Source organism: Cloeon dipterum, chromosome 3 (genome assembly GCF_949628265.1).
Source record: "Cloeon dipterum chromosome 3, ieCloDipt1.1, whole genome shotgun sequence".
NCBI classification, from domain to species: domain Eukaryota; kingdom Metazoa; phylum Arthropoda; class Insecta; order Ephemeroptera; family Baetidae; genus Cloeon; species Cloeon dipterum.
The window spans coordinates 19,329,349-19,353,492 of record NC_088788.1 but is presented as its reverse complement, the minus strand read 5'-3'; the positions used below and the strand labels follow the sequence as shown (position 1 = coordinate 19,353,492).

Sequence of the window (24,144 nt, the reverse complement as noted above, 5' to 3'; positions counted from 1 at the left end):
TTTCTATGGAGTGTAGTTTTTTATTATTTTATTTTTCTCTTACAATTTTACGAAGTAACACGAAACAAATTTTGGTTAAACGGTTTTTTTCTATTGATGGAGCGTCGTGGATACATTTCCGCGTCAGAAGGTGCGCATTTGAATAAAAAAAGACAATGTCGAAAGGGTCAAACCAAGTTAGTAGGGGGGACGTACGTCATGTAACAAGATTATTCATTTTGCCTCATAGTGCGAGCGCACGTTTTTGTGTGCGAGATGTTTGTGATGCACCGCGTGCACCGCGCTCAGAGCGAAAGAGTGCGCTTTAGCCGCCGCGACTTGCGTCACTTTTGCCTCGGCAGCAACGTGTGCGAGAGTCAGCCAGGTCGGAAACCGTGTGTCAACGCGCGGCGAGAGTGCAAGTGAGCAGTTTATCCTTCAGGCCAGTCAGTCGCTCGCTCGCCGCCGTGCCATTTGCACACCTCGCAGCTTTCGCAAGTTGGGAGCACACACGTTACTTGCAAAAATCAGTAGAACCACGTGTGTGTGTGTGCGTGCGTGTACCGGAGCATGCTCTCCACCTGAGGATTAACCCTGTAAGTGCAAAATATTTTCTAGCACATTTTGGTTTTAAATTTTTACTCGACCATGATGAGCCGAAATTTGTTTTAAACTATTGAAACTGTTTAAATTAATATTTTAAGAAATATTTTACAATGGCTTCTCTAGAATTCTCTAGTTTGAAATGATCAATATTTTTACTGAAGGGTTCCTGGAGAAGCAGATTAATTTCAGCACAATTTCACCCTCATAAAAGCAATCAAACTTTTCCCTCTTAAAAGTTTTTAACTGAACCGATCTTCACCCCTTTTTGTCCTTTCCCCCATAGGGTACTTTGGAGCCATTGTGCAGAAATTTTTCAGGAGAAATGCCTGGTCACGGTTTGGCGGAGTGATTGCAGTGTGGGTGCCGGAGCATTTTATGTGGAGGCTGCCTTTTGTGCAAAATAATATCTGTGTAATTTTTCCTTTTACTCACTGCCTTTTTGACGTCGCGTGTTTGAAAATAATTGCAGTATTGTGATTTTGCCGCTCGTCGGGCTGAAACTAGCTGCACACTCGCTCTTGCCGGATGTAATACATCAACGCCACCATCGACCTTTCTACTATATTTTGTGCAGGGCCTCGCCACTTCGGAAGTGTGCGCATCCAGGCTGTTTTCGAGTTTTTAGGAACGATCCTAGCAGCCTGAAACTCGCCTTTATAGCCTGTGCATTATCTCTCTGTGCTACTTTACTGCTTTTACAAGACAGCAGGAGGGGAGATCAGGCAGATAGAAACCAATTATCCCTTTACATATAAATCGAGGTGTAGTTTGTGGGTGCAGTTGACCCTGAAAGGTATGAATGGTCTAGACGAGATGTAAATTTTTGCGGTTCGATCATTTCGCTTTACTTCTTAATCCTTGGGCTATTTTTCAACTCATTAAGAAAAAAGTTGATATGAAATATTTGAGTAGAAATTTGCCACAATAATCAATCAGAATCGACAGTTTTATTTCGTTGCGTTACTGGGAAACCACTGAACCATTTCAGGACAGTAAAATTGTTGAAACGACATAACTTAACGAAACCTATAACAAATTTACACCCTTATTTAAACGTAATTTTTAGAATGAATGCTTTTTGGTGGAAATGTATCATTGTCTTCATTCAATTTTCAATTGTAAATTGCGGTGTTAAGCAAATACCACTCCGGTTCTTTAGCGTGCGCCCGACTAATGGAAATGGAAAGTCTGTGTAACACCGAGGCTTACTCGTACAAACTCAATTTTCACTTTTCCGCAGATCTTGAACGGGGACACTAGTCCTTCCCACTGAATATTCATGCGCGTTTGCAAACTCAGAGGGAGGCAACAAGGACACCGTAGCTTCAATTAAAAACGTGATATTTTCTCTAGCCAACGTGCAATAACACTAGATTGACATTTGATACGTCGAGCCAAGTGCAGTGGATGGCTTAATCGTATTGGGTTTCGCAAGGAATTTTCCTTGGAATCCATATTTTCTGCAAGGTACAATCGAATATCTCGAGTCGGCTCACGTGACAAAAACCACAATCTCAGAGTAGCGCAGTCATGGAGCCAATATGAACAAAATTGATTTGAATATTAATATACTTTTAAGGCCGATTGGTTAAAATTTTACTTCGTCTGTAGCTGTCACACCATAATCCACAGCTGCGCGCACAGATATTGCGATTTTTACACGCCACGTTAAAAAAATACTACAGCTGAAAAAAGCAGGTAAATGCGGAATGAATATTCCTTCTTTAATCTATGGCGTGAGCTTGTACTTAACAAGTTAGTCGTGCCTACAAGTAATTATAGTTTTAATGGAAAGTGTTCTACTTATGCGCAATTAAACATGATTTATGCATTCAAAATTTAATTTGAAAGCTAACTTTTAAAGACAGAATCAACTCTATGGAAAATCAATCACAATTTTAAGGAAATGAGTTGCTAAAAGTAGTTACACAAGATTTAATTGTTTCATATTGGTCTTTACTGGATGAATTCGAATAGAAAGTAACAAGATAAATCTAGATGGATTGATCTAGCACGAATATTTAGAGTTATTAATGCTGGCGGATTAATGAATTTTTTGGTAAAGTCATTATTGTTAACATTTGCGTATATTTTCAGTGTTTTAAATTGTCATATCAATGGCTTATAGTCGAACAAACAAGCAATGGGTGCGGCACAAATATCGAAAAAATTGTAAAATATATAATTAATATCACGCATTATTGTACTACGTACAGTGGCAGTTACTAAATTTCTAACACCAGACCATAAGCTGCAGAAAATTCTGAATCAGGGATGGTTAAAAACGTCCGACGATTTATTTTAAATTTGTCACAAAAATGTTTTTTGCTCTTTTTATCCCTGTCCGAGGATCGGAAAGGGCGCGCACTGCACTGGCACGAATTTATTTTGTTTTTAGACCTGTGTAGATAAACGCTAGATTTTTAAATGATTTTCCGTTCATTATTGATAAGATAACCAAAAATATAAAAAGGAACGAAAGCAAATTGCAGAAGAATTTTTTAAATTCATTTATGATCGCATAAATATTTGATCTTATAAAAAATGTATGATCTAGGATCTCGCAACTGAATTTTGATGGTTTAATTTGACTAAGTTGCTTATAAAACATTTAAAGCAATTCTATTTTTTGTATGAATAATTTCCGAATTTTACATGTTTAAATGTGTTTGAAAAGTTGCGTAAAGCGACAGAAGGACGTTTCCCGTACAAACGGAAGAGCAAGCAGAGCCAGAGAGACAAGAGAGGCGCTTCAGCGGGACTGGCGCACCCCCGCCCGCGCTTACCCACGCCATCCCCGGTGCGGATAGGTGGTGGCTTGCATCAGTAGCGTTGGCGGCGGTGCGAATAGTTGCGAAACGCCACCAAACGGTCTGGGCTGTTTGTGTGTTTTGTGCGTGAGTGTGTCGGAAGTTGCCGACAGAGAGTGCCCCGCGCCGTTGCGGCCTGGCCCGTGCATTAATTGGAATTAATGCGGCGCACACAGAGTAGCGCAGTGATAGTATCCAGGGCCGATTATTTTTCCTCTTTCTGCGCGTCCGGGAATGCTGGAACACGCCATTCAATATCGCGCGAGCGAGAGAGTGATTTGCCCGAGCGGGCACAACTGCTGCTACAACCATTTAATAAATTTGAAACGAAAAATCAATAATTTAATAACACGCACACACACACACACATCAGCTCTGCTTCTCTCTCTCTCTCTCTCTCTCTCTCTCTCTCTCTCTCTCTCTCTCTCTCTCTCTCTCTCTCTCTCTCTCTCGTCCCCAGTGAAATAGGGCAGCGCATCCCTCTCTCGTCGGATTTGCAATTTCACGCGCGTGAATTTTATGACACAATAAGTGCGCCGATTTCCGCTATCAATCGCTCTCTGCATCGGATTTATGAGACTACGTCTTGCAGCAGAGTGCGGCATAATTCGACAAAAATCCGAATTTAGCGGCGAAAATTAGAGCCGCGGGCAAGAGAGCAGTCGTGTCGGCTCGCTCTCCGCCTTTTGTTGCCAGCACTTAATATACACATTCGCGCGCGCGCTCCAGCTTTTGCTCGTAAATATTTGCACAACGTCATATTAATTTCATTGTTGTTAATAAAGAGTCCCTCGGGGCCTTCGTTTCGCTCGTATATTGTTGTAATGCGCGAACGCATGGCTTTCTTTTATTCGCAATTGCGCCCGTTGCGAAAAAAAAATGCACGCTATAGCGGAGAACAGATGGCCATTTGTTTGCCCAAAGCATCTCACGGCTGAAATCTGCATGAGCCGCGTTTCATCGCCGCCGCTGCTCAATGCCGATTTGTTTTGCAATTTTATTGCTCGCTCAGTTGAAACAATGGCCAATCAATTCTGCATCTAAGGAGTTAATTTTGCGCTGTGCTAATTGTGACTGTATCCCAGTTACTTAAGAGGATATTTTCTTCTTTATGGGGAACCAAGTTTCTTGAGACAAGTGGTGTAAAATCAATCTTGCATAAATACCTATTAAAAATTAACGCGCTTCCAAGCTCACTGAAATTAATTGATGTCTACAAAGAATGTATGTAAAATAAAGCAGCTGGTTATGCAGCACGAATTTTATGACCTAGACGAATAGTTTGTCTGTGAGTTTTTGTGTGCCAGCCTTAAAGGCAATTTTGACGCGTTTAAAGAGCCAACCTTGTAAATAATTTGACTTTAAAAAATATGAATCCGAATCTTTGTTGAAAGCAAGAAATTTTTCGAATGGTTATCGTGATTTAATCAGGGTGCGGTTAAAAGTGAAAAATTAGAGAAAAATAATTTCATGCGGTTCCACACTGGACAGCAACATTTAAGATCTCATTAGCTGTCACTATAATCTGCAATTTAATTCGATTGTTTTTTACTTGATCAAATGAAACTATTTGAGCCAAGGGAAATGGTCTGCTGAGCTCACAAAAGGTGCTGTATTTGGAATAGACGTCACAATTCACAATGGCTCTGAATATATTGCTATTTTTTCAGTAGATAATATTATTAGCGGTCTTTGTCAACTGATATGGCTTCAAGCCGCGTTTGTATTGGCAATGATCATCATTCTATTTGAAGTTGCGTAAATCGAAAATTTTTTTATCAATGGCTGTGTGGATTTTAAAACAGGATGGGCGCGTCTAAAAGTGAAAAATAATCCCTCACGTTCTCTCTATTGTTTACGTTTAGTCACCTACCTTTTTTTTTTTTAAAAAAAAATCCGCATTGAATATTTTTCCCATTTTAACCGAGTTCCCTGTACGCCTGTAATTTTACCATTTCAATTTTGTATTATTATTCAAGTCCAAAGTTTAACAAATAACTTTTATAAATAAACCAGCTTTCAAAGCATATATTTATTTCCAAAGTCTCTGTTTTCTGCAAAATTCTTCATCACCGACAGCAAAAATTTCAATTTCAATAGCTGCTAGATAAAAATTAACATGTCCACTTGACACCATCACGGCGGGCACTGAAGCCATTATTTCACTCAGTCAGACATAACCGCACAACCCTTTTTCCTCGCCGTAACAATGGCTGCAGATTGATTTTTACATCATTCAGAGCGGGCGGCAGAGAGCGTTTAACTATGTCGCTTATCGCGCCTACACAAAACACAATTAATTGCTGAATAAACGCGCGCGCCGGCCGTATTAACGACGTTCGCAATAAATTCTGCATCGAGGCTGAGCGAGCTCGTTGGGAAATTTTCGCGATAAAATAACGCGATAAATCAAAATCGCAAATTACACGGTGCGGTGTGCTCGCGAATCGTTCAAAGGTGAGCAGACGCCGGGCAGAGTGGAGAGAGAGTCCGTCTGTTTCTCTCCTAGCGCACACATAGATGCTGCCAAGGAGCAAATCTCTCGCCGGCCGGCTGCGCGCGGCTCGCCCGACAATGAGAATTGACCTACATCGCGTACCATTGCGTTTGTCATGCTCAGGTGTGTAATTTAATTCATCAAGGTTGGCCTGCCGTTTTGCTGCGGCGGGATTACAGCGTCGCCGACCCGTTCGCTCACTCGCTCGCCTAGACGACCATCAGCGTGTACGTGTGCGTGCAGTTTCGAAAATAATGCGAAATTATACCTGACTGCGGCATTTATTACTGCGTTGCTGTGTGTTGCGGAAAATGCAAACATGATGTTGGATGATATGGCAATTAAACGTCAGCGCATTTATTCTGTTGGAAATGTATTGATTTTCGTGATTGATGTGTTGTGACGGCAACGTTTTCAATGCTGGACGAGAAAATTTGCAAGTAGAAAATGATTGGTAGAGACTAAATTGTTTAGAATGCTGACAGGAAAAAAGGAAAACTTTGGAGCTTTTCCCGTTCAAAGGATTTCTTACATTCGAGTCTGCACAATAAATCCCACAAATATTACATCATATTTGTATATTGGTGCGTTTAAATTTTACTGTTTCTTTTTCCTTTTCCAGTGCCTTTCAAAAAAAGAAAATTGAGTAGCTATACTCTTTAACAAAGATAATTTTTATGCTTAAATTGGAGATTTATACTTTAAAAACGGAATTTTTGCGCCAATTGGCCGTTGAAACACAATTTAAAACTAGTAATAAGGAAATGCAAACCTGCTATTTTTAATTATAGAAATCGCTCTCGGGAAATACTAAAATAAATAAACTTTAGAAATCCTTGTGGTTTGAAATTTAGACGACCTAACTATTTTTCTGAGCTCCCAATCGACACAGAACCATCAAATGAGCTCGATTCTTGCAATTTTAAGCAATATGAACTTAATTTAAAACAGCAAAACCATTAACAAGCGTCTAGAAAATTTATAAGTTCTCTAAATTGACCTATACACCATCTAGAACCAACTCTTTTGCGCAGGGAAAGAGTCTTAAAAGAAGACTATGTTGTTATATGAACCGGCTAAATTTCTGCCCTCTAGAGGGAAACCCCTTTTAATTTATTCGTCTGCGCAGTTTGAATTAATGCAGGTATAAAATTTACGCTAATGATTCAAAATTAAATATTTCACTCCCCCACCACGCGCACCGAAATGAGGCAAATGAAAAAATGAAAGCCACGAAAATTTAATAAACCGCGTCAGTGAAAACCCGACATGGAACATTTTCAGGGCTTAATTTTTAGCTGTTTATTCTCTTTTGAGTATTCATATTTACATATCTTTGTGTTTTTAGTGTTTTTATATGGAATACACGTGGCTAAAAATATTCAAGGTTGATATTATAGTATAAAAAATGAAATTAACTCAAGCTTATTTTTCCCAACCGGCAAAACAAACGTTTCGATTTGAGCTTGACAAGCCGCAAATCGATCCACTAACTAGTTTGGGATAATCCGCTGCCAATATTTAAACTCTCGTCTGCAAAGATTTAATTTATTCCTCTCATTCTGCGAGTTAAAAGTAAAGTAAAAGAACAAGGCTGTATGACGAGGACGACCGCGCTAATTCAGAATCGAGCAGAGCGCAGCATTTTCTAAACGGCTCCGCAATCAACACAGGAGCGAGCGCCAGCGGAATATGTAATTTAACTTTGCACGGTTCCTCTTTAACTGACTGACTGAATGGCTGTGACAAAAGCAAAACGCCGCTGCTCTCATAGCTGAAAGCGTCGGTTCGGCTATTAGTGCTCTGCTGCTGAGGTCAGCGAATTTTGGCCGGGTCCCGGAGCCTCGGCGCGCGCGGGCCATATATTATCTTCTCTTCGTCTTCGGCGGGCATCCATTGTCTCGCAGAAATTGAATATCAAGCTGCCGCTTGCGCCTTTTCTGATCTCTGAAACTCGGCTAGCTGCACACGCCACCCTAGGGAAAGGAGAAAGCGTTTGAAGATATATTAAGGAGCAAATCCCTGGGGGAGACATGTGTGTGCGCCCGCTCACAACGATAGACAACCGCCAGAAGCGCTGATTGCTGCAAAAATATTTTTTTCTTTTTCGCCAAACTCGGCTCTTCTTCCGTGTCTTAACACTTTATCAATGAATTTCTTGACACACAAGCAGCTACACGCGCTCTTTTGTGTACACAAAAGGCCACGGGTACATAAAAGGAAAATTCGAACTTTCTGAAAGGCTTTTTCTTCTTTCTTCGTGTACCATTTCTTTGTACGCTCTCTTTCTTAGGAATTTAAGTCAATATTTCGGCCGGAGAAAGTTTATTTTAAAGCATCCAAAAATGTATTGCTCAAGTTTATAACTCAAATTTAAATAATTGTTAGGTGTGAAAGTGATCTAAAATGATTGAAAATAGGTGGGCTTTACAAGGGTTTGACTTCTGAAAATTCTTCAAGTAAATAAAATATGACAGAGCCAACAAAAATCAATGTCAAAATAAAGTCTCTCCTGCACTAATCTAAAAAAAAATGTCAAGTTGTAAAAATTATATCAATGATTTTTCATCCCGTAGAACTATGCAAACACTTGCTGATTTCTAATGAGTTTCGGGAAACAGATTTTTACCAAGAAAACATCCATTTAGAGTTAATTTTCAAAATTCAATTGTGAAACCATCTGAGTTAAACCTTAATGTTTTATATTTTATTTTACAAACTAGAACCACGCAAAGGAATCAAAATCGTCCGATCATGTAAGGCAGAACATTTGTTGGAAAGAGATAATAGTAATTATTTAGATTTGCACCAAAACTGACTAAAAATAGGTTTCTCATTCCTTGAAACCATATCTAAATAAAAAACAAACTACGATGGATTTCATAAGACATTTTTGCTGCAAGAAATCACAAATAATACTACGTCTCACAAAACACGATTAAGGTTTCACTGCAATCACATAACTCGATCAACTAAACTTGTTTAAAACATAAAGCGTTTTTATGCTAAGTATTGGTTTTCCGTTACCCTGTGTTTTCTCATTCAGCGGTGCACACAATACAGTCCTGTAGACTTTAAAAATTCATTAGCATAGAGAGAGTTTGCGTGCTGCAATTTGCATAGCTCACGGGCGCTTTGATCGGCGTGGCTCGATGGTTCACGTTGCTTTTAATCAAACGACAATGGGCCCGTAATCATTTTCTAATCCTCGCCGATGAAATTGTTCTGTGATATTAAATTTCACAGGCGCAGGCATGGTGCAATCACGCGAGGGCCGGCAGCAGCGGCCGCCTCCTACGCTACGCACACGCTCTCCAATTCAGCGACGCGAAACAATTAATCATTTTCTGCAGCCTTTTCGACACTTCCAAAATCTTTTTCCCCATAGCGCTGCCGCCGTCGCTGATACGCTCGCACGATAAATCAACAACACACATAGTTACAAATACACATTCACAGAAATCACTGCGCGCGTGTGCATAGAGAAGAAGGGGATCGCACACGATTGGGTTCACCATTTTATTCGCAAGTACAAAAATCTAAAAGAAATACAAGTAATTAAAACACTGAGATTATCCACATCGCCAATTTAAATTAAAGTTTTCATCAATTGATCGATTTATATGATTATTGACAGATGCCAGTGAAGCCAGAAGCACGCGAGGTTGTCATAAATTTGAGCAGAAATTAAAGCAGGTTCCTTGGTATGTAGCAAGCTATTTATTTTTCCGTATTTCTACAGAAATGTCCTGCTCAACTGCTTCCGGCTGCTGGTTCCAGCCCTAATTAATGAGCTAGAATGGAACATGAGACATTAGTTTCAATAAGAGTTTGTTAACAAATTTCCATACATCAACATGTATTAAAAGCAATTATCTAGTGTATTAAAACTCGTTTCATATAGCGGAATTTATACAAGTCTAGCTCATGAATTAGGGCTGCAACGAGCAGCCAAAACTAATTGAGCAGGACATATCTAAAGAAATATGGAAAAATAAATAGCTCGCTGTACACCGAGGAAGCTTCAATGACCAACTTACATTGTCAGAAAACATTTTATGACAAGCAAAAAAGTTTGAAAACCACGTTTGATATTATGAATAATTGAATGCTAGCTAAAAATGGAATTTTTTAAGCAATAATCTGTCCTATGACTTATTAAAAAGATTAACCTATATATTTCTTTTGATTTTTTTTTAAAGTCAAAACTTATTTCTCAATGGGAGAAAATATATTTCAAAAATGCACTTTGCCATAGTATAAAATCCTCTCGATAGGGCTGCAGGAAGGTGCACGAAATTTTTATTTTCCTTCTAGAATTTTCGTGATGTTAGGAGCATTTTTCACTCTTTAAATATAGCTCACATAGAAAGGATTGAATCATTATTATTTTTTTAAATTTGTAAGAGGAAAATCTATCCCAGGGAGATTCGAGTTGCGGGGTAGTCAATTTCGTTGCTCGTACGTGTTTATAATCTTTTCGTTTGCACTCTGAAGGAGTTCTGGCGAACGTTTTCAAAGATCGCTGATTCAAAATTCTCTGCAGCTAATATATACTGTGACCATGAATTTTGTTTTGGAGGTAAAGCATTGCTGACGAGGCCTGCAGGTACGAAAGAGCCGCTGTACGGTGCGAGGATGACTGTTTATGATTTTTCAACCAATTAAAGCCTTCTATTCTTCTTGCCTTTGGGAGTATAGTCACTGTAAAATCAATAAATAAACAAAAATTTTGTTCTTACGATTCTCAAATCTATCCAGTTGAAATTTTTGATTAGAAATTTGACCAGCAATCGTATATATTATTTATTTTTAATAAATACAAATTTCCTATTTACAAAAGTATTTTAAACAACACAGGGATTAGAATAGAAGAAAAATTACATTTGTTTCTAAAAGTATGCAATTAATGAACACTATATAAATTTACCCCATAGATACATAATGGTCCAGAGATTTCAGACTACTTGTAAGAGAAAATAAAAAAATTCTTTTAGCGTGGTCGGTGTGATCTAGGGAAATATTTGAAATCATTTCGACTAAAATTTCCTACCCGTGGCGCATATGTTTTTGTGTTATTGCATTGTTCGCGAGCGGTCGGCACTTAAATTCACATTTGCTGTCGTGCTGGCTAAATGTTTGCAACATCGAACCCCTCTGGTGAGAACACTACCCCCCGTTCGTTTTCGCACGCCGGCCGCTTTGATTGATCTCGCGCGCGCGAGCATGTTCGCGCGCGCTGACGTCAAAGAGAGAGAAAGAGAAAGAGAGTGTGTGTGTGAATGTGCCGTCTCTCTTTCGCCTCTTCCTTCTCGGCGGCGGTCCTAGGAGCACCACCGGAAAGTCCTCCGCAGATCAGGCCAGCCTTTTGGCATTGCAGGGTTCACCAACCCTTGATGTGGCTCAGAGGAATGCGCCGCGATCAAAGGCTGGCGCCCCCCTCTCTATTCTGAAGCAAGCTAATTAGCTCTCGCTATTGCACACGGAGACCGATTGCATCGTCCCCGCCTGTACCGCTTTTAATTGAGAATAATTGAGGATGGTGGAGCGAAGAGTCCATTCTCGGTTTAACGTCAGGCAATTTTATGTTTTAGGACAATATTTCTTGCCAACTTAAAAGATCAAAACTACTTTATCGAAATGTTTTACGCTTGAGTGTCTATTCATTTTTCTTGGCACGGCAAACAATAATTTATTTAGTAAAAAAATTTAATTTTGTATATTTTTTAAATACGTTCATTTAGCTGATACATCTGTAGAAAATGCGTTCCATTTCAACCAGTTTCTAAAACTGCTTCCAAGCCCCACGGAGGACAAAATTTCATTTGGTACGTGGGAAGGAGATTGTTTCGGTTTCATGTTTTTTTTATCTGTGGAAATGCTTACATTCTAGAAGACATTGATGCTCACCTGTTTTGAAATCATAAATTTAATTTGAGATGCCATATAAATAAATGCTCTTAATCTGATAATCCAGCTTCTCTAGAGCACGTGCAATAATTTGACCACTTATTATGTTATACTTTTAACTTTCTTGCACGTGTGTTAGCTGAAATTTAAAAAGATGCAGTTTGGTCTAATTTAGTTTAGATTCAATCAAATTGTATATAATATTTTTCTAAAATACCTGTCAAATTTACTTTGGATCAAAAGATAGACGAGTAGAAATTTTTATGTTATTTCTTAGCGAAATTAACATTGTTTTAATGCAGATTTTATCAGTTCCCATGGAAAATTTTGCTATTTAAGTTGCTTGATGGCAACTCTTACAGCTAAATAGAGTGAGTTTTATTTTAATTTCTTAAGTTAGCTTTGCATGGAGATAGAGAGCAACATGCAAATATTGACAATCAATTTCCAGACTCAATTGTGCTGTTTTTTGCAGTAAGGTTGTTATCAGTATATCTGAAACGACCCCGTTTTGTGTGGTGCTCCATCAGCATGGGCAAAAAGGTCAGATTTCACTTCAAATGATGGTGGAATCAAATAGCACAGGATTACAACAGCCGAGTTCCCGGACATAATTGATCCGTCTAATTTAGCGGGAAACAGTCGGCGTCCGTTTTTTTTCTAGGGAACAGCAAGAACTGGCAACAGAAAGCTTAATTGGATATTTACGACTGGCTAATAGAAGTGGAGCGGCCGCGATTTATCCGACGAGCGCGAACTCAATAATTTCGTCTGCGGAGGTGATAATGAAGAAAGCGAAATTTTGCAAGGGCGTCGATCTGGGCCCGCCCGCCTTTAACCACGCCGCAAATTAGCGCACCATCCGTAAACGTATACATTTCTGCTCTACATAGCGCGCTAATTAGAATCAAAAGTTGTTTGCCCGGCGGCAGCCTTTGCTTGTTTCGCGCTCCTCGAGTGAGCAGGCGACTCTGTCGACACAATTCGCGAACACGGCGCGGCCCTTTTTTATTTTATTTTTTTATTATTTTGCTCTCTTCCTCTGTCTCAATGTCTCACCTGATGTGCACGCAGGAAGCTGGATGCAGCCGCTGGTGCAGCAGCAGGCGGCCAAGCAGCCGAGCCCCGTCGCCGGCCTACTCAACGTCAAGGTCCCGGCGCTAGGCAAAAAGACCCGCCTGCCCAACTGGAAGGTATGCCATGCCGCACGTGAAATCTTTCGCAAAAGCCTATAAATACCTGCAGCGAAAACCAATTATCGACGGTGCTTGTTGAAAGAGGCCGAAAAGCTGTCGACCTGGAGGTGACAAGGGTCGCCGACAAAGTGAAGCTTGATGAAGAAAAATGCCAAATAGCTCGAAAAATGCCTTACAGTGCCAACAAGCTATTTCTATAAGAGATTCTGCTCGTAAAAATACCTCTTTTTTAATATTTACCGAATTGTAACTCCCAAAAAACTTGAATTAATTAAAAAAGACAACAACAAGAAAAATAATAAAATTATTGGGTTAGGGAATTTCATTAAATGTGTCTTTATGAAAATAAAAAAGAAAAGCTTTTTTAATTGGAAAGCAGATACCAAGCCCCCGCACTTCGTCCTCATCAACATATTTTTACCTGGAAAACAAAATCTGTACCAAAGAGTTAGCTGCAGGGAATTTTGTAACATCAGCCGGTTTAAACGTTCGACTGCAGTGCGAATAAAAGCAAAATTTTGTGAACTTCTCCCTCTAAAAAAATCACAGGCCACAAATTCACTATTTTATTCAAAGCTATGACAAACACTTGATGTGTTGGATTTTGTTTTGCAGTCTGATGAGGCCTGAGGGGCTGAAACAGCTAGCTGGTTTCAGTGTAAAAACATTTGTATTTTCATTCCTTTTTTAATTGTGCTTTGTATCCCTTTTAACAGAGGGCAGATTTATATTTGAATACTATTTGTAATCCATGATGAGAAATTCTTTGTGTTAACTTATTGGAAAATACTTTATCCCTTATATATTTGTATGCCTAAGTTTAATATATCCATCGTTATCTTCATAACACAAGCTTCACAGCTGAAAAAAAGCTGCTTGGCTTGGATTTATTGTTTTAAATATATCCAGATTGCTTTGTGTAATGCTGCAGTGTATAAGTTCCAAGAGTCATAAATATACATTTCCTTGAAAGAGATTAAACTAATAAAAAACTTAGCCGGCATTATACTGTATAAAAGCAAATATGTAACGCTTTGCTCGGCGCCTAAGGTGTCAAACAAAGCAGATGTCGCGTGTGTTATACGAATGAAATTATGCAGTTGCGCTGTTTTGCAGGTATGGCGGTCGTTCTGGGTGACAGCGAAGCGCGCCCGGTGCCCGAAGGGGGTGCGCGGGGTGCAGCTGAGTTTGGCGCCGCTCAAAGAAATGCACCTCGAGGAGCCGGGGAACAAAGTGAGCAAGGTTTTTGTGCCGTGCGGCAGCTGCATCAAAAGGACCTCTTCCAGGTAAACGCAATTACACACAGCTTAATCAGGCACCGGCTTAAAACGGGTTTTGGACGAGTGCCACGTTTTTTCGCACTCTCGGCGCGCACAACCGCCACCTATTATCGCGACTCGTTTGAGGAATATTAATGAAAACGACAATTGGGTCGGCTCGATTGCACCCTGCACGCCGAGAGACAAAAAGTTCGAATCTCTGTCGGCAGGAACAAATGCTACGTGTTCGCAATCTTTCCCGCGGCTGTTGGATCAGGGCCTGCCCTCATGTACCTGGCTGGCCGCTCGGAGAGCGAGTCGCAACGCTGGATGCGTGACCTTATAAAATTCCTCGATCCCAACTATATCACAGGTACAGTTCGCATTTTCAACAGAAAAAATGAAAGAATGAGAGATCTTATTGGGCGAAAAGCCCACGCTTCACAATTATGTTGCCAATGACTAAATTTGTGTTTGCGTGTTTTTTTTATTTATAAATAGATTGGATTTATTAACGTAGACCGACGGTACAATTTACAAAAGATATATGCCAACAATAAAGCTCTCTCTAAGGACAGTTTGTTAGCCTTATTATTATATTAATTGTTAAGAAATCTAATTATATCTCTGATCTTGTGAGCTGGATTCAAAATATGTGTATAAATTGTTTTGTATCTTAACATGTTGAAATTCCAAAGAAAATAAGAGTTTTTCATGCATGAATATAACTATGGTTGGGCGTGAATCTTTCTCTATAGGGCCAATTTTTTATAATCACATCAAAATAGTTTGTTGCTAAATTGTATGTAATACTAATTGTGAGAATTTAAGCCATTTTTGTGAAGTTAAAATCATTATAGTAAATTTCATTGTTTTTTGGCATTTGTAAATTATGAAGAAGTGTATCTTGAATGAAGGACTAAATAAATAAAACCAGCGATATATTGTTGTACCTGCTTTCAGACATTGACGACGCAACCCAGTTTGAAGTGACCACCCTGCCGAATGGCCTGAGCGTGGTCGTCGGCCTCGCAGGGATGATGGGCCTGCTGGGACTGCGGCCGTCAGGGTTGGCGTTGCGGACGCAGTCGGCCGACGAGGAAAACGAGCAGGGGAGGCTGCTGGGCGCCTGGGGTTGGAAGCAGATCGACCACGCGCGCTGCAGACTCGGCGCGGCCGCCCTGCCAGAGGATGATGGGAAAATCTGCGTCATCAGGACCACCAGGTAGGCATAAAACCACCTAAACTGAAAACGATTCAATTTTTACCAGGTAATGCAATAAAATGTTTTCCTCTCTGCGCCCCTGAATTAAATACCTGATCGTATAGGTTGACGTGAAATTTCAAAAAAGCTATCATGTTTAATTTTTTAAATAAAAAATTGATTATACTAAATTATTTTAAGTAAACTTCGTACATTTAAATGCAACTCCTAGATTTGAATAAGCATCATCATTAAAAGTGCAAAAGGTGTTTATTTAATTTCGACAATTTGTTTAAACATTCTGATATGGTGTTGGATGTTACCAGTTTTCACACTGTTGACTATTTTAACCTGCTCAAAGTTTGATCTCTCTTAATTCGATAAAAAAAACATAAAAACCAAAATCATTGTCAAAATCTTGCAACTGTTTCTTCGTTATTTATCTTTAAATACTCACAAGTTTCTTGTTAGCGCAATGAAAAACTTTACCAAAACTTATTGAACATTTAGAGGATTATTTTTGGTAATATCAATCCTTCGGAGTTTCCAAATCAACGCTTCAATAAAGCACACGCAAGCTCAAAATGTAAACAAACCGAAGCAACTTAGTTTCAAAGTGTTAAGTCTGCCGCCAGGCAACAACGTTTGCCTTTCCCTCCATGATATTACAGAACTGTAAATATTTCCTTGTAATTTTGCATTTACGTACATATACTATGTAGGAGAGTGAAAAGTAAATAGGAAAGTTTCTCTTGAAATCGAAACTCGCCAATAACGAATAATGAAAAATTCTCGTGTGAGTAGCAATTCCACTTCAATTGTGACAGAAACCATACAAAAATTTGCACGAAAAAAGTCAACAATTTCTCGGAAAAAAATCATTGAAATTTCACAGCCATATTTCCACCGGGCTTTTGTAGTTTTTCATGATACACGATATGCATTTAACGGAAGTAATATCATGTAACATTCCAACTCATTTTGAAAAATGAGGAAATCACTTTAGGGTTGGGGGTGAAAATAAATCTCTCGGAGTCTTGAACAATTCTTCTTCTTTTTTTAATTTTTTATCACCCCGATTATGACTATGTAACAGAATACAAGGACCTTGAACAGAATTCAAAATCGAATTTAGAATACACTTCTTGTCAACAGTTATCAATTTTAAACTTTGATTAAATTCACATTTTAAGAGAATTGACTTAAGAAGAGAATTTACCCGATTGAGCCGGGTCCTTCACACTTAAACGCTCGGAATACTTGGAAATGCGACTTGATTGCTCGCGATTCCGGCGAAATCTGATTATCATCAAAAATATCTCTCTGTTGCTTTAACGAATTTCTAACAAATAACACCTGCTAACAGTAATTACTAACAATACCCTGAACCAAAATTGAAAAAGGAGTAGGAGCTCGGCTCCGCATCCGCTACATTTCCATATCCTACAAACGAGCTGTTTAGTCTGCTGCTGTGCCTGAATGAGCTCAATTTTGGTGGTTGAATTACCGCATTTGATCCAGACAAGTTTTAGGGTCAGGTCCATCGGCGTTTGAGCGAAATAAACGGGAGGACGCGAATCGATCATTGTATCTCCTTGTCGGCGGCCGTTTCAGCGGGCCGTGTGAGTGGCAAATGGTCTCGCAATTCGCGCCGGCCGGCCGGCCGACAACGACGTGTGGTCGGCGGGCAGTTAACCTGGAAAGGCGCAAGAATTTAATGCTGGTGCGGGCGGGCGGGCGGGCGTCGGCGGCACGTGTCACCCACCGCGCCGAGAGCAGGCAGCCAAGCGAGCGCCGGACTGCTCATTTTTTCGCCGATTTAAGTCATATTTATGGTTTTTAGTGCGCGCGCGAGCGAGCCGCACAATAATGCACTCGCAGGGCTGCTGATATTGACTGAAATAGCTATCTTGTTCAGTGGTGCTCGGCGAATTGCCAATAACCTACATTTGGTAATTACAGTCTCTAGTGCCGCGCCGTCCTGCCCTATGCATGCAGTTGCTGCTGCTGCTGATATTTTCATACACAACACTCGCGCACACACACACACACATTGTATGTGTGTTATTTGTTGCTCTCGCGCGTGGACCAATAATTCAAAGTGTCACGACGCCTACCGCCAGCAATTGCGCATCGTGTTGTGTCTGAATCAATGCGCGTTTTTCGCAGTTTGCATGCCAGCACCAGCACCACCAGCAGTCCGGGGGTTGTGAAAAAACGCACAAAAGACTCTCCGAATGCAATTTGTGCCCAAGGGAAAAAACGTGTACGTAGCCTCGTCTCATCTGAAATTCCAATCGCGACAGCACCTTCATTGTGCGAGGAAGGCGTTGGAAACTTGAGCTGTTTCGTATTTTCCTACTTTCTTCTCAAGGAAAATGTATTTCAGTCTATTCTACGGGGAGCAACAGACAAAGATTTAAACAGGTTTAAAATTACAAAACTAATTAGCAAGCTCTAACTTCGTCCGCATCTTTTTGCTGAGGATAAAAGTTTTGGTTTCTTTTACGTTTTTGAAGTCTGATTTTTTCAAAACACAACCTGTACTTTGAAGGACATTGATGTCGAAAAATAGTGTAATTGTAATGCCTTTTAGATTCTACAAAAATCAGTAATCGGAATACCTTTGATTTTTTTTGGATAGGACACCGCGTTTTTGAAAAAGCACAGGCCAGTGCATAGTGACGCTATTACTACACACATTTTAGCAACAGATTGAGAGGCGTACATTTTAATTTTGTCTGTAGATGCTTCGTTTTGGGCAATTCTTTGCAACACAAGTTATTTACATCAAGAAAAAGATGTACGACCAAATATTTGAGCAACAGACGTGTCATACGTCATACGCTAATCTTTACAGCCTTAACATTGATAACGCTAAAATTTAGCAGGCGCTTGTTAACTTCTTGTTCGTTAACGTGGCAGCTGTTTACAACATTTACTACGCCACTTTAATTTTTTGTGTATTGAGACCAACAATGAGATTTCGATGTAAATTCCTTAAAAAGTGTTGCAACCATTTTCATTTTTTAATATAGTTAATCAAGTGTTAGACAACTTAACTTAGGCTTCTAATTTACAAATTAAAAATCATTTTATGAGATATAATTTTAAAAACAGTTCTTACTATCCGTATTTGAATACGTCATTAGTCATTAGATTAAATTTTAAATCATTTGACTACGCTCTAAAAATTTACTCTGTAATTATTAGCTTTATTGTTAGAATAATAAAATATTAATATATTTCTTAAAAGTACTTGAGAATAAAATAATAGTGTATCCATCTATGACGCACTTTTAAAATTATACACACAATCCGTTGATTAAATTGTTTACTTTTAAGTTGCCAAATTCTATTAGCATGGAACAAAAAAAGAAATACACATGCCGGCAATTTAAGAAAGTAAAAGATTCATAATGGCTAATGGTTCATTTAGATCTGAGCGGAGTTACTGCCACTGCACTGTACGAAAACATTTTTTTACTTTTTTATGTTTCCTCTCATAATTTCACTAATAGTAAAGAGTCTCCACGCAGAGCAGGGCAAAGCCATTTCGTAAATTTTAATTCTATACCTTAAAATAATCTATACATCAATGCATATTTATTTTGCAAGCAGAAAACAATCTCAAGACACTTTATTGTGATCTTATAATAATTAATGTGAATATCTGCATTTTGCCTTGAAAAGTTAAACTTAGAGATTTTGCATCTCACGATCAGCCAACATTTATATCGAGCACAATAAAAAAATTAAATCCCGCATTTAATCTGTCAACTGTCCCATTCTGGCGGGCGTCGTCGACCGCGGAGCGTACATCCATCTTTCACAACCCCCGCACTGTCCGCGGCGACAGAAAGAGGACAGGGATGACACACACTTTAGTAGCGCATTCCGCGCACGTGCGCTGATTAAAAAATGCTGCTTGACTGCGAAATTAATTAATTAAAGTGGCGACAGTCTGTTTCCAGGCGGCGCCGGCGACATGAGCGTGTTTTGCGCCAGGGGCCGACAGCTGGTGAAGGCCCTGCAGACCAAGACGGCGTCCCTGCTACCCACGCTGCAGGCCGACGCTGGACGCCGCGTGCGCCGCGTCAGCCGCAGCGAGGGCGACCTGCGCTTCGCCTTCGCCCTCCTGCACAACAACTCCAACCGGCAAGAAAAGCGCAAGATCAGCAAGGCCGCCGCTGACGCCAGACGGCAACCGGTCGTCTCCCTGCCAACTGCCAGTCAGGTGAGAACAGCAATAAAATAGTTCCATTAAATTTGCTCACACCCTTATAGCATTGAAACCAATGATTTTATTTCTAATAAACGTTGGAAGGAAAAGTCTTGTAGAGATTATAAAGTTTGTTGTTATCCAAGACATTAATTATTGGCAAAGCTGCTGACATTAATTTTTTTTAAACTGGAAAAGATGTAAGAAGAAGATTTAAAAAGAAAGATATAAGAATTTCTGGGGTATCATTGAATTTTCAGGAGGCAGAAATTATTTTATGGCCATTTTCAGAAGAAATCAATCCTTCTAAGACATTAAAAAGGTTTTCATATTTAAATAAAAAATTCATTTCATAAAAATTAATGAATAGCTATACCCTGCGCAGAAATTTATTCAGGATGGTTAGTTGATTAGTGAAAATCTGAATGAAAAAAATAAATAATACGTAGGGTAAAGTAATTCGTTATATTTTTCATTTTATGCTCAGACGCTTCCCGAGTGTATCAAAACACAATGCAGCAGACAATTTTTTTCGCACATAATAGTCGGGCATATGGGCTGCGGTCGATTTGCCTGGTGGAAGCTCAGCAGGCTGCATCTCAGTGCGCCAGCCAAAGAGGCAACAATATGTTTTATGCAACGTGATTTACTCCGGAGTTGAGCAGGTTGCATAACTTAACCTTTCCTATGCGAGACACCGGAGTACGCTGCGCTGTGGAACAATCTAAAAGTTTTCCTCGCCATTCAATTCAGTGTAGCTAGAATTTGCACGCCAAACCTTCCCCCGAAGTGAGTAACGATGGATCAACTTTTCCCATCGAGTTTAAAATATTGTTGGCCTGTGCTGGAAAATCATGGCAAGGGAAATCATGTTTAATTCGGTCTCCAATCCAGTGAATCAAGCAAAATATTCCAGAATTAATCAAATTATTTTATTTTCCGAAATGTTTGTTTATTACATTATCGTAAAAAATAACAACACCTAGTTTGTTACAATTTTTTTATCAAGATACAAATATGAAAATTATTTTAGATTTAAATTTTCATTTTTGAATATTGTATAAATCAACAAGGTTACAAAAAAGGGGGTATATATTTAGTTTAATTTTCACTGTCACCTTCTTGGTTTTATAATCATTAATCACTATTCATATCAAAGTTAATAAAATGGAAGAAATAGTTTCCTTTGCTCTAAACACAGTCTTCACTCACGAAGGAGTGACAGGTTACTTAAAAAAGATGAAATTTGTGACAGACGTGTCTGTTAGAAATGTTTGCTCTTGTCCAATATGGTTTACCATAGCAGAGGCGTTCAGAGAAGTAGTTAATCTCAAGAAAAGAATAAATCGTTAAAAACGGGTTTAGTATGCAATTGTGCAATTTAGGTCCAGCTAGTTTGGAATGTTGTTCACTAATAAATATTTATCATTGCCCTGAATGCTGCAAAAGGGACTCGTCATTCTGGCGCGAGTGAGGAGTGTGAGTGCAAATTCTATGATAAACTATAATAATTTATAACTTCTACTCAACTTTGACAAGGACAATCTAACCCTAAGTTTCTTAAGCTTCCAAATAAGAAAATTAGCACTGAACGTTGATCTCCTTATTTATTTAGCTAAGTCAATTTTTTTATTTTTCAAAGATAAACCAAAATTGTCTACACAGCAGAAAAATATGCATCACACCTGGGGGTGCTGCGTTTACGGCAAATTTACACAGATGTATTTTTTTGGGTTATGAGCCAAATAAAGCTGAGAATAGACAGGATACCATCTAAGCTTTCATAATTAATTTGCTCCTTTATAAAATCAACAGTTCCTAGACCCAGTGTTTTCGGCTGCGAACCGCGTGCGATGCAACTCGGACCGGAATCCTTGCGAGCAGGGCACTCCGTCGAGTGGTATCATGAGTTTGTCGGTGTCGCCGTCGGACGCAGGCATCTCAGAGGACGAGGGTCAGGATTACGACGATCAAATTGGCGGCGGCGACGGCAATGATCTGTAAGACTTCCCGCTTGATAATTCTCCCTTTCCTGCGCGCAATACACACACACACACCTAATGCGCTCTCTTCTCTCTGCTTTTGTGTGCGGAAATAATCAGGGTGGAGCAGCGGCGGATGTCCAACGTGTCGGTGGCGTCAGGCGTCTACGAGACAATAGACGACGACGTGGGGGTCGCCCTGCCCATTAGGGAGGAGGAGCCACCCCCGCTGCCCCCGCGGGAGTACAAATTGTACGCGAGGCGCAGACCGGGCGGCCTGCACGCATTCCTCAGACTTCATAGGTAACGAGCTCATTTCTCTTTTGTTTTGCAGCCCAGGAATAGTTTGATTCTGCGAAGACGACGGCTTCCAAAGCCCTAGAGGATGCACGGGCCCAATGATGGGGGATGAATTTTCCTTGAGGAATCTAATTTCATCGGTGGGCGGGATTAAATCGAGATATAAGTAATTTCTGCGCGCTCGGTTTTATTGCTTCCTCGCGCCGCAGGAAATTAGTCAGAGACGAACTATCTCAAGTGTAATTTCACATCTTTTGTTAATGGGGCTGCCCTAGTTAATCTGCCGTGTGAGCCTTGAATATGATTTTTTGAGTTGTCAGAGAGACAAATTCAAATATTTATGAACTCCAGATTTTTTCTTAATCCTATCAATTAATTTAATTAACTAGAGTAATCAATGATAAAATTTTGTATCTTAATTATGTGTGACAAAGACTTTGGAATCAGCTACCTCACTATTTAAATCGAATTAAGAGCAAAAATTATGTGATAAGGAAAGGTAAAAATGGGGGTCTTTTGCATTAAAATATTTTAAACAGAAATATTTATTTTTATCTGATATAGCTGCAATAATTAGTAGTTAAGCGAGCACCAGAAATTAAAAAAAAAAAAAACTTGAAATGCAGTCTGGTAAAAACTTTCGGATAGGAAATCTTGAAAATTTTAATTATATAACATATCCATTGATAGTTTTTATAAAGCTTAAAATGTTATCGCATTAGAAGCGTTAAACTTACCAAGGCGTAAAATGCTAATTTTCTGGCTGCATTTTCTGTGCTTTCTTATCATTCTGTGCTAAATCAAATATGCAGACACTTTTGTCTTCCGTCATTGATGTCAAGCCATATATCTATCCTTTTCCTATTGAAAGATAAAAAAAAAACTAGCAACCACGAAAATCCAGGGAGCCCTTTTGTTTACTCTGAACTATCTGGGGTGGGTGAGAAGTTTTTCGATGAGACAAACACTTTTTTATCGTTAAAATAAATTTATTTTTGCCGCATGTAAAAGACATTATATATATGTGAAAAGAGAAAAATCTATATTTCTAGTCTCTGGCGGAGCAACTCCGAAAATCACGTGGCCCACTCGGAAGACACCGAAGAGGAGGATGTAGAGGATGATGACGCCTCGGACGTAATCTACTCGGAGCTGATCGAGCCGAGGGAGGAGCCTCGGACGCTGGAGTCAAGCCTGCTGCGGCGGGTGCTGGAGCAGAAGGTTGGCCCCCTGCAACATTCGAGCTCGTGCTCGGACCTGCCGAAGGCGCCGCCAGGGTCCCCTGGGCCGTCGGACGCTGAGGAGCCGCTCTACCTGTCGATGACCGCGTGTGCACCACGCAAAAGGGTCAGCAGCGAGTCAGCGTCGTTCCTCCTCAGGAAGATGAGCAACCTCAACGACGCCACCGGCAACTCGTCGCACGACAGCATTTACGTGACGATGAACGTGATTGACAGGAAACAGTCGCTCACCAGCGAGATTTACGCGCTCGTCACCGGCATCCAGCCTTCCACTGACAGAAGCAGCGGGCCTTGAAGCCACACACACACACAAACACTTCAGCTTGCGGAGTGAGGATTTTTGCACTGTATATAAAGGAATGCCAGAGATTTCTTTAAATTTAAACTATAAATGCAATTTTCTCTCGAGTTTGTATTATTTTTTAAATATTTCTCTGTTTCGTCATATAATTTAAGTAAATGTGATAGTTAAGTTAATCCTGCAAAAGTCTCCAAGCTGTAACAACAGAGGCGAATATGTACATACATTTCATGGCGGCGGATCAAGATTTCTTGCCTTGTCGTGAGAAATGAAACATGCGGGTTGAAAACTTGTCATCGTGCTGCGGGGTGCGAAATTCTCAGCACCATCTCACCCCTGCATGGTTATGGCAGACACGTTTCACTTAATTTTAAAAAGTTGCGCAAACTTTCATCTTTACAATTTCATATGTTAACCAAAGAGTGAGTGGCAAAAAATCTGACTTCATTGATACGCCTCTAAACCTATTTTTCTAATATTAAAAAAGACAAAGTTGTTCAAAATTGTGTATAAAAATAAAAATATGTCTACATAAAAGTAACCTTATTTTCGTTATTTAAAATAGAAACAATTCCATTGAGGACGTGTTTAACGTGCGAAATAGCGATTATGACAGCAGCAGCATTGTTACCAATCC

At 39.7% G+C, this 24,144-nt stretch overlaps 1 protein-coding gene across 2 annotated transcripts; it reads left to right on the top strand.

Annotated features, from left to right (window-relative positions):
* Positions 1–251: 251 nt before the first annotated feature.
* LOC135939713 (uncharacterized) lies at positions 252–24,056 on the top strand. 2 transcript variants are annotated; one of them, XM_065484225.1, is made up of 10 exons: positions 252–575; positions 12,877–12,995; positions 14,115–14,284; positions 14,488–14,630; positions 15,221–15,482; positions 19,425–19,698; positions 21,133–21,162; positions 21,499–21,683; positions 21,786–21,968; positions 23,018–24,056. In XM_065484225.1, the coding sequence occupies exons 2-10, from the start codon at positions 12,885–12,887 to the stop codon at positions 23,499–23,501; spliced, it is 1,842 nt and encodes a 613-aa protein (XP_065340297.1). In that variant the 5' UTR covers positions 252–575; positions 12,877–12,884; the 3' UTR covers positions 23,502–24,056. The 2 variants fall into 2 exon arrangements, with proteins under 2 accessions (XP_065340297.1, XP_065340298.1); XM_065484226.1 differs by lacking the exon at positions 21,133–21,162 and having other exon boundaries at positions 254–575.
* Positions 24,057–24,144: the final 88 nt, after the last annotated feature.